Consider the following 11,283-nt stretch of genomic DNA (forward strand, 5'->3'; position numbering starts at 1 on the left):
CCTAAACACAAAGTTTGCTGCATTGTTCTCAAAATTTATCTCTTGGTCTTCATGAATTGTTGGTGGTAGAGGGCAAAAGATCAAGATCTAAGGGCTGTCATTGCTTTTTTATTAGGGCAAAGGGTTTGAGCGAATTTTAAGGAAATGTCTAAGTTTTCCTTGCCTAAGATGGGATTTTTATCTAAAAGTGTACATGTTAGGCACATGTCATAAAATTTTCAGCTCATTTCGACTTCGGTAGACATGCCAAATAATTTATGCCTCGATAAGGATCGTTTCTGAACTGGTTGGAATTAACTAGCAATTATGGACAAAATTCTCTTCATACCACCCCAATATTTTTTCATAGGCACGTAGTTGGACAATTTGGGAGTTCGTGAAGTCAGTCTTGCAAGTAAATACGACTCGAGCAATTTTAGAGGAATTATTTCCCCTAATATCTTGAGTTTGTCTGTTGTTCATGACTGCATGCATAATTCCTTTTAAATTCTCGTTCTCCCGACTCGAGTAGAATCTCGGGGCGGATACCCACCAAATTGATTCTAACTCGATTATGCACGCTGTGGCCTCGAGAATCGCCCCATTTGTATCCTAATCAAACACGAAATGTGCATTTATACTCACAATTGAGTTGTCCTGGATTCACCGTTTAATCAGAAAGCAATGACAGCCCTTAGATCTTGATCTTTTGTCCTCTAATCACCATTGGTTCATGGTGGTATACGGATCTTTTGCCCTCAGAGGGCTAGGTTCGGGGAGTCTCAGTACACGAATCCTTGGACGCAGTCACAGGCTTCAAACTCTAAGCCCTTGACAAGTGGTATCAGAGCTGGCCCTAGTGAGGGGAATCCATGATGACGAAGGTTGACGATGAAAGCAGCGGCAAGCATGGGAAGGCTTCAACCCTAGCAAATGAGTGCTATTCCGCGAGAAGAGAACGTGGAGACTCCAAACTTGGGTGTCGAGAGCCGCTGGTCTTTGTTCAGCAAGAGAGCTGGTCGTGGTGTCTCACTGGGACGATCTAATTGGTCGATAGGCTGGGGAAGACACATCGGACAACACCTAGTGAAAGAGTACACAATCAAGGAGGTCGATGTGTCCTCGTGTCCTTGTTCGTAGGGGAGCTTCGTAGTGGGCTCTGAGTTGCTAAGGGACTAACACCACGATTGTGTGTGAGTGAAAGTAACGTCGAAGTGTTGGGACCACTACGTAACGAGGTTGTTTGCGGATTGGGTGGGGGAGAATGTCACAGGCAAGCATTCTGGTTTTCTCCAAATGCAATAATAGGGTTATGATGACCGTATACTGATTGTCTTCATTGTATATGGGCTAGACGAAAGGTCCACACATACAATATAATAAGGTGTTTTATTAGTTAGGCAATAATTTTAAAAAATAAAATCTAGAAAATAGATTTATTTTCGATGTACATATCCAGAAAAATAGATTTGCATGTCTAATATATTTTCGTCTAATGTTTTATATTGTCATTGTGCACATAGGTCTTGTCTTTGTCATAATATGTTAGAACGTTGGAAAAAATCTGTCCAAACATATCACAATCGTTAGATAGTCGAAGTCAATCATTTTTCTTTTTCTTTGCTTCTTTGTTGCTTCTTTCTCTTAAGACGGGTTATTTTATTTTATTCTGCTATCGTTGTATAGCATATTTTGTGATAAGTACTAAAGATAGACTTTTTTTTCTAAACGAAGTTGCCAAATTACATGGTATGTTGACTTCTTTTAAATTTTGCATGTTAAACTATCATTGCAGTCCTCTAGGAGCAGGGTTCGAGACAGTTCAATCGAAACTTCATGTGTCCAATGACTATAAGATGCATCGATCTCCATCCCAAAATTTTGAATATGGAAGACTTCATGTGACAATTTAATTGATTCATTATAGGTTAGCCTTTTAGTCTTCTATTCCATGTCATTTTGGTTTCAAGAAACGTGTTGGCATCACAAAATTGTGCCACTTACCACATTGTTATTGGTAGTGACACGAAAAGTCACATAAGGAAAAACTTTCTCTGTCCTACGTGGCGTTCTTTGGTGTGTGGTTTCGATTTTTAATATTTATGTAGATGTTATGGTTGACATTTCACTTTCATATTGGATGGAAGGATATACAGCGTTAATTAGGTGGCCAATTATTGGCTTTATAGTTTATACAGCATCGTTGTCGGTATGGATCGTATAGCCCGCCTTGATCCCAAAATGAAAATGTCAATATTTGGATTTTCCTTTCCCCTCTTTTTCCCATTTTTGTATGAATCGTATATTACAATTTTCTTTTTCATTAAATAAAATTACTGATAACGTTGGAGAAATTAAAATATTTGAGAGATAAAACTGTCGAAATTGAAATAGATTACTTATATATTAACAGTTGAAATACATATAAATAGAAGCACATTTCATAATCATCCACTAACTTATTAAAATAATTACGTTTATAACTGTCAAATTTTAATCTATATTATAATCTTAAACTTTCTTACGGAGACACTAGCTGTACTTCCAAATGTACTTCTGGGTGGTAAACAAAAATTCATGTTGTCATCTAAAATAAAGGGTTTGACTACATTCTTTTGGGTAAACAAAATTCTTTCTTTTCAATTTATTCGCTACCAGTAAAATTTGTTCCCTCTCTATTGAAGATGCAGGAGAAAGAGATGGCACTAGAGATTTTACATATTTCTCTTTTGATAGAAACAACATTTTAAGAGTCTCAATGTAAAATTACAGGGATCTTTTGAATCAAAATAATGAGAAAAAAATATTTCTTTTTGGGTAAGAAAACAAAATGATTTTACATTTTTATATTTAGTATAACATAGATTCAGGACAGATTTTTCTTTTTTTGTTTTCAGAATAAGTATGGGTCTTTTTATTGTTATATTTCATTAGAGATATTTATAGATGAAAATGTGCATTTATAAAATTACGATAAGCGTGGATGATTTAAATTATATGAATAGATACATATATTTATATTTTAAAAGATTAAAATTAAAGAGATATTTGTCTATTATATATATATATATTAGACTCTTGCCATGAGAACTCACTGTTCGTCCGACGAGAGGCTTCTATTAGCTTCCTCTTAGTTCATGATTGAAGGTCCTTTCGCATTCTTTATATTAATGCATTACATGATTATTGAGACAAGATGAATTCATTACATAATAAATGACACACTAGAAACGAGATGAAGATTTTTAATATGTTTTTATTATATCAATATTCAAGAATTCAATTTGAGATATTAATGAAAATTATAGACCACAAATGCATTCTCCATTCGTTCAACGAGAGGCTTCTACTAGTTTCCCCTTAGTTCATGATCGAAGGTCCTTTCGCAAGAGTCTAAAATAATATATATAATAGACTAGGATCGTAATGTGAGTCGCACGGGCGTTTATAGTTTTTGCTTTTGGTTGACGTATAGATATAAGTATCTTTTTAAAATAATTTCCATTGATAAACGCAAATTATTTAATCACTTTACATTTCTCGCCATCGATTAAACAATAGTAATGCATGGATAATTTATTCAATCATGGAAAAAGTATATTTAAGCATGTAAACAATAATATCACATAATAAATTATTAGATTTTATAATAAAATAACCAAATACTGAAAGTAAAATCTAACGCAAGGACATCACGCTGCACTTAATGAACTTGGAATTGATCAATGCGTCTCGCAGTGATTTGTCAATTCCGAACTGACCAATTGGTGTTTCTACTTTTTTTGGTTTTTTTCATTATAGATGATATACTTATGTATCTCTCCAAAAGTCTCATTAGAATTCCAAAAAAGTTGTGGACTTATTATCTGATGTATCCAAGATATATATCACTGTAGAATTGGAATATCTTAAAAGAATAATTTTAGATACTATGGATACATATCATTATATGGACCATTCTTCTTCAAATTAAACTTTAATGAATTTGTCCATCAGTCCAACATTATACGCTGCTATTATATCTTATATCTTCCAATGAGGAGATTATTCCACATCTACTTTGAAATAACATCTGATCCTCATTTATAACACACAAATATAGATTCCCCATATCGAGTAGGTAGATGTCTTTATACATCATAAATATCATTGAATGCATCACATGGTACGTGCTTCAATGATTTACACTAGTTCCCATCTGATCCTCATTTATAACACACAAATATAGATTCCCCATATCGAGTAGGTACTTCTTGTTATTAATCATAAATGTCATTGAATGCATCACGTGGTACGTGCTTCAATGTCGATTAACATTAGTTCAGTCATCCAGTCAGAATAGGACAGAGAAAATCAAATTTATACACACATTTAGAACGAGCGGGGCATTGCCCGTCTTCCTTCTGTATAAAAAGGCCGGGCAAATGGGAGCCCATTTCATCACCCATCAAACTTTAATTACTGTTCAAAGAGATCTAGAATAGTAAAAACATATAAGAAATGGGAATTGAGGGGAAGCTGGAGGCTGAGTTGGAGCTCAAGTCCACCGTGGACAAGCTCTACAAGCGTCTGAAAAGTGAGATCCACCACGCTCCCGATGCTTCGTCCGACAAGATCCATGCCATTGAAGTGCACGAGGGCGACTGGGAAACCCCTGGCTCTGTCAAGCTCTGGACTTACACCATCGGTATTGATCATTATATATTATCACGAAATTGGGTGTCATTGTGTCTCTTTGGTGTTAGAAGTCTATTGATGGCACATACATGTCGCATTCGAAGGTTTCTTGCTAAACCATTATGTGCGATGTAATTGAAAGATTATGCTAGCTTTAAGTGGATAGTCTATAATTATATATAACGTGATTTATTTATTCACTATAATAACATATCCATTTTAGCATAGGTACCCTTTTCACTTTATGCCCTTACCTCTCTCCAAATTTTCTGAAATTTTTTTTTTTCTGGAACTTAAGTATGCTAGCTTTCTGAATGTTTTCACTTGAACGTCCTTTTTTTCCTTCTCCATATACATCATGGAAAACACTTTTGGTTATTGGCTATAAAGGAGAGAGCAATCTCAAATTTCTTAATCAAGTGAATAATATAATAAATAAATTGTATCTAACGGGGTGCTCTCACTACTGTTAGGCGATATTGCAGGGGCCACCTTACCCCGTTTCGTGTCTATTTGAGTTCTTTGTATTCAGGCTCTGCCCCTAATCTACCTATAAAAAAAAGCTCCACCATAGTACTGTTGCTTATTGGGAAATACTGTTCTTACTTTGAATTGATGATGAGTATATTAATCTTTGATACTTCTGTAATATGGAAAATTGGTACTAGCATGAATTTGTTGCTCGCAATGAGTTTGCTAGGAAAATGACATATTGTTTTCATTTATCAAATGTTCATATGTGTTCTGACATGATATCGTGTATATGAACTATAACACAACCTTTTCATGATAAAGTACCAGCGCAAAATTTGTTTGAGTAGGAATTTATGAGGGCTCGTCTATAGTAACTTTAAGTGGCAATAACACGTTTTGTACTTTTAGTTTAAGCTTTTTTAGTACTTTAATTCAAGTGTTTAATACTTCAATTTAAGTATTTAGAATTTTTCACAAGAACTCATAAACAATAGCTTTCAATTCATTTTTAGCTCAAAATTCTCATATCATCTCAAAAGAAATGTCACGTTATAAAAATATTTGATCCGGTTGAGCATCGACTAATGTCTATAACGGAATAATTACATATAGACTCATTGGGGGACCATTCAAAGTATATATCTTACTAGATTCTAAAACTGTTGTTTAAACAGCTGTCCTTCATTTTCCTTTTATTTTCAATTTTGCCCCTTGTTTTCCCATTTTTAACATTTCTCTATAAAGTTTAAGTGCTTTTTCATTTTTGTCCCCCCTTTTTATTTCTTCACACATCCTTCAAAAAACAAATCTAATTTCACATATCTTAGCCTTTTTTAAACAATTTTTTTACCCTTTCCCCTCATTTTTAACTTTTTTCTACAAGCTTTGAATAATTTTTCATCTTTCTTCCTTCTTTTGATTTCTTCACACATTCTCAAAAAAGAATTTCAAACTTAACATATCTTAGCTACATATAAATTTAACTAAACATATCATATCTTGAAAAATAAAGTTGAATATCATTTTAATACTCACATGCATATTTATTTTTTCCAAAATGATATTATCGTAACTTTTTTTATATAAAATTAGTGAAAAATGAAACAATGAGTTTGGTACTATTAGAGTGTTATAATATTTTTCAATTACGATGTCTTAGGCTCTAACTAATTTTGCAATTCTTTCTTCTATATTTTCTTTCCTTTTAATCAAAATTTCTCATCACTAAATCCTTCTTTCTACATATATATTTTTAAAAAAGTTCATAACTAATAAAATCAATTAGTTTCATATAATTTATTGATGAACTCAAGCATCTATTTTGGGCTAATATTATGAAAGTAAAATTTGACATTTTATACCATAGCATAAATGTTGCTCAAAAATATTATTATATAGTAGTGTATTCAAGAAATAATGATACAAGTACATAAATAATATGCTTAATACAAAAGTATATAGTTCCTTTCTTCTCTCTTTCTCTTTTCTAATAATCTATTTTCTCTATTTAAATCCTTCTACCTCTAAATATATAAAGCATAGTTAGAAAATTAAATTAGTTTAAATAGATTTCCATCCCAATATTTAAATACAAATTTTAAATATTTTTAGTATTCAAATATTGTTAATATATATAAACATATATATAGATATGTAAATCTTTCATATGTTATCCAATCATCAGAAATTTTATTTATTAATAAACTAAAGTATCATACTTAAAACTAATTGAAAGTGTTGACTTAGCTTTTGGTTTCAGGCAGATTTAATATTTCGTGCTTTATATGACATAATGATATTAAACGAAAAAACAAATTAATATAATAATACTAGAAATAATAACACAAATATATAATATATGTGCATTGTAACCACTATACCGTGGTGAAGCGTGGCATTGCTCCTACTATATTTATAAGGGAAACAACTGTCACGTTTATTGTTCTCTCCATCAATGATTAAATACATAGATGGAAAGAAGGAGACGTTCAAGGAGAAGATCGAAGTGGATGATGAGACCAAGACGGTGACTTTAGTCGCTGTTGACGGTCACGTTCTTGAAAGGTAGATTGATGATGAATCCTCAAGGGTGCTTATCGTTAACTTCTTTGACCATTAACAAGGATAGTTTCTTAATTAGGCGCAACTGGGAAAATTCATATTGAATTTTCATTTCTTCAGGTACAAGAATTATAAACTGATTATACAAATAGTACCGAAGGAGGACCACGCCGTGGCGAAGATTGCAATTAATGTGGAAAAACATAGTGTGAATGTACCGGATCCCCACGACTACATGCAGTTTGCCATGGGCATCGTCAAAGACATAGATGAACACCTTGTTGCCCAGGCGCAATAAGCTGTCGTAATATCTTCTCCTGTAATAGCCATGGAGGCCCAGGCCATAATATATGATTCAGTTTCATATTGTGCTCGCTTTGATGTTATGCTATGGAATGCTAGTTTGAGTAGGCCGGTAAGTATGCAAGGCAAAACGTGCGTATTCGGATGATGTATTATTGAATAAAGCTGTAATACGTATGTGGTCTGGGAGCACAACAAATTGCGGGTCTAAAATAAGAGAGGAAATTTACGTGACAAATTTTTGATTTAATTAAATTCGAAAATATTGTTGCTTGCCTTTTCTCTTGAGGTGAAGTTGCCCCAGATTTTCCTCCCTTCCACTGTGAAGTATACTACAGTCGTTCAAACGAATCTCCAGTTGGTCATTGGAAGTTTTTCTTGAACACGCTCCCATCATCAATTTAGTAATTAAATGCAAAGCGACGACTCGGGAGTGGATAACCCACTAGGGGTGATCAGTTCCAAGTACCCTGTTTTTTTCTTGATACCCGGACCCTACCCTGTAAGGGACCGGTTCCAATATTTTGGAACCGGACCCTACCCTGTTAAATCATGTAACCGGAACCTACCCGGAACCTGTATTATACCACAGGTTCCAGGTACCCTATTGAAACCTGTAATTTTTTTTGTATCGCTAAATAAAACCGAAAATATCCTACCCATAATCAGTAATCACGGCAAATATAATATCGGCATAAATTTAGATTAATCCACAACAATAAAAAATAATGTCTCATTAATCCATCCACAAAACTAAATATCTATAATACGATTTTACACAACAAAATGTAATATTTCCATCTGCAATAAATAATTAAGCAAATAATCATATCAATCGCTGCCTATATATTGATGTCTACAGTCTGCTGATATATGGTTGGAAAGTGACCAAACGGTCTAAGCACAGAGAGATCGCCAGATGTGTTGGCGCAGCAACAGATAGATGCATACATACCAGAAATATATTGACACATATAAATATACAATGTTATTTTCCATACACATGTTATCAGCAGACTGCAGTTATCTTGTATACATATAATAAAGCATGTTATCTTGTACCATACACATGTCGTGAATATCACACTGTACAGTCTCACATATGATGATAATAACAGCTTTCAATTTACGTAAACTCAAAATGTGTTGTAATCAACTGATATTGGATAGCACGGTTGCCGGAATTGATGAGTAATAAATTCATGAGCAATTCAAATACTCGGTTCATTGGCATTAAAGGTGATCATACTGTTAATGGATTTGTAAAATTACAAATCTCTGCATTTGCACTTAAATAAAATTTACACAAAATTGTTCTTAACAAACTTTGAGTAGATTGGCCATAAGATGATTCTCTACAAACTTTGAGTAGCAATTCCAGTGCAAGAAAAAACAAGGAAAACTTTTATCATCAAAGTGGAGTCCAGACGAGAGAAAACAGAGCAGCAAAAGGAGCTGGGGGCTTCGTCAAACACAGTTCAGGAAAATGAGGGAAATTATCCTAAAATATAGTAATACAAGGTTAAAAAGTTCATGAGACGTTCAGCCAAAATACGAAGTTCATGAGACAGATATATAACAAAGAATAGTCTCTTAGGGTGGAAAATGGGGGGGGGGATGAAGGTGTTATGTTCGTAGACTATGACTTGGTCTAACCTGATCCAACGAATTTCTCAGCTTACTCTCCATTTCTTCTATCATCTTTCCCATGTTACAGAGATGCCCGTCAGCAACTGAGAGGTCCATGTTCATCTGCGGGGGAGAAGGGCCATTTTTCATTGGGACTTGGGAGTCAGGGAGTACTGAAGATTTTACCAGCAAGAATTTCAAAAGAAAATCACCACCCATGTCTTCTCTCATCTTTCATCAATACCCTGTCTAGTTTCAATCACAGCTAAGCTCAGCTTTGCATTATCTCTCTGTTGATGTTTCCCCTTTTCCGTTCATCCTAAAACTCCAGTTTGATTTTCGTTGACCTGCTTGTTTGTTCCGATTCTTTTTCTGCGGCTCTTGCAGATTGACTCATTCTGACAAGTGTAGAAGCAGTAACAATTATTTCTATTTCTTCCGAGTGAAGTAACTAAGAAAGATCGTCAGCAATTTCTATGCCTAGGTGAGCAGTGGAGTCCAGAAGAAAATCTCACCGGGGAAACGGAGCTTGAAGGAGAGTCGGAGACGAGAGCGACAGAGAGGAGCCGGAGTGGAGAATCGGAGTCGAGAGCGACGGATTTGGAGCAGAAAAGAAGCTCAGCGGGAAAGAGAGCCAGAGTGGAGAGTCGGAGACGAGATGCGACCGACGGAGAGGAGCTGGAGTGGAGAGTCGGAGACGAGAGGAGCTAGAGTCGGACACGATTTGCGATTTAGGGTTCCTCTTCGCTCTTCCTTCTTGTCTCGTGTCTTCAATCTTCTGATTCTTCTCGACATTACAGACTAACTTTACCTTTCCTTTTTTTTTTTTTTTAGTAATTAGCATCCGGTTCCGGATACCGGTTCCGGTTCCGGTTCTGAGTATCCTGCAGGTTGGAACCGGAACCGGATTCCACTGGTTCCTTATTTTGATATCCAGACCCTACTCTATTTTCAATACGAGTTACCCGAATCCTACCCTAACGGATAGGTTCCGACCGGTTCCGGGTATACCCGGTATTCGTGCACACCCCTGTAACCCACCAGCAATCTTGCACCACTTTTTTTATGGACTTTCCGTAAGGTTTGTACTTTTCGAGTTTCCCAGGACTGGAAGTCGCATCCATCGCATCTCAAGCACCTAAAATGTCATGATCATATTGGCTTACCCTCGAGAGAGAGAGAGATATTGCTTGATTGACCATGCAAGACGCAGCAATCACATTTGCTATTTCCAATTAAACAACTCAATTTGTAGAGTGCATTGCTAGTAGCATGGGACGGATAATTAAGGAATATGCCAAGAAAACAAATTAACATATGCCGAGTAAAATAGTACTCTCTTGGCCTAATATCCTGCGAGGCTCTAGCTAAAGTGGATTATCGCTCGAGGTTCCATAAAACAGTATCTCAAGCTACCCCTAAACTTGCAGAGCTTCAGGTATACAACCACAACCATGCTTGCCAAGAGGAGCAATCGAGGAAAAGAAGTGAAACCCTCTCCCTAAAATTAATTGATGAATTAGTTCCCATCTAGTTATCTCCCTATAGTTGGAAAATATTTCTCTTTCCCATTTCCCATTTTTATGACTCATGAAGGGCCTTGAAACATCACAGAGTTCAAGCAGTCGTTTCCAACTCCATAAGCTACTTCCATGGATTGACAGGCCAAACACTTTTATTGTTTAGCAGTTTTATATCTACTAAGCCATGCTTACTTGAGGGATCAAAATCATAATTAAGTTGATAGTCCTAATGTAACAATACAAGAATTATTTTTACAAGATAAACTATTAGGATCTAATTCAACAGTTTGCAACCACAGTAGTTTCCAAGAACACTCGCCACTAAATATATTATAACTACCAATTCGAGATCACAGAAAAGGAGAAGCTAAGATCTAAAACATTCAATATGCAACGGATATGACAAGAAAGTTGCCTATTACAGGCGGAATTTACAGATTGTCATTGTTCATCAAAATTTGGGCCGAATTACAGATGGAAACTCTGCCTGTTATTCTGTGAAATGTTATAGATTAAAATCCCGTCCATAATTCTTTCAAAATTATTGGATGGAATTACAGACTAACTCCATCCGTAATTCCATTTGTAATTTTGCATGTTAAAAAATATATTAACAGATTACTATCATAATTTTTCT

The 11,283-nt window shown here is 35.1% G+C and overlaps 1 protein-coding gene and 1 long non-coding RNA gene across 2 annotated transcripts; one reads left to right on the plus strand and one right to left on the minus strand.

The window, feature by feature from the left end:
* Positions 1–4,398: 4,398 nt before the first annotated feature.
* LOC116202054 (MLP-like protein 328) lies at positions 4,399–7,749 on the plus strand. Its single transcript, XM_031533567.1, has 3 exons — positions 4,399–4,666; positions 7,101–7,194; positions 7,312–7,749. Exons 1-3 carry the CDS (start codon positions 4,480–4,482, stop codon positions 7,487–7,489), a joined length of 459 nt encoding a protein of 152 aa, XP_031389427.1. The 5' UTR covers positions 4,399–4,479; the 3' UTR covers positions 7,490–7,749.
* Positions 7,750–8,178: 429 nt separating this feature from the next.
* LOC116201938 lies at positions 8,179–10,228 on the minus strand. Its single transcript, XR_004155964.1, has 2 exons — positions 9,639–10,228; positions 8,179–9,521 (listed from the first exon to the last, which is right to left on the minus strand). It is a non-coding gene; the product is annotated as an uncharacterized LOC116201938 (long non-coding RNA).
* Positions 10,229–11,283: the final 1,055 nt, after the last annotated feature.

This window comes from Punica granatum, chromosome 3, assembly GCF_007655135.1.
Source record: "Punica granatum isolate Tunisia-2019 chromosome 3, ASM765513v2, whole genome shotgun sequence".
NCBI lineage: Eukaryota > Viridiplantae > Streptophyta > Magnoliopsida > Myrtales > Lythraceae > Punica > Punica granatum.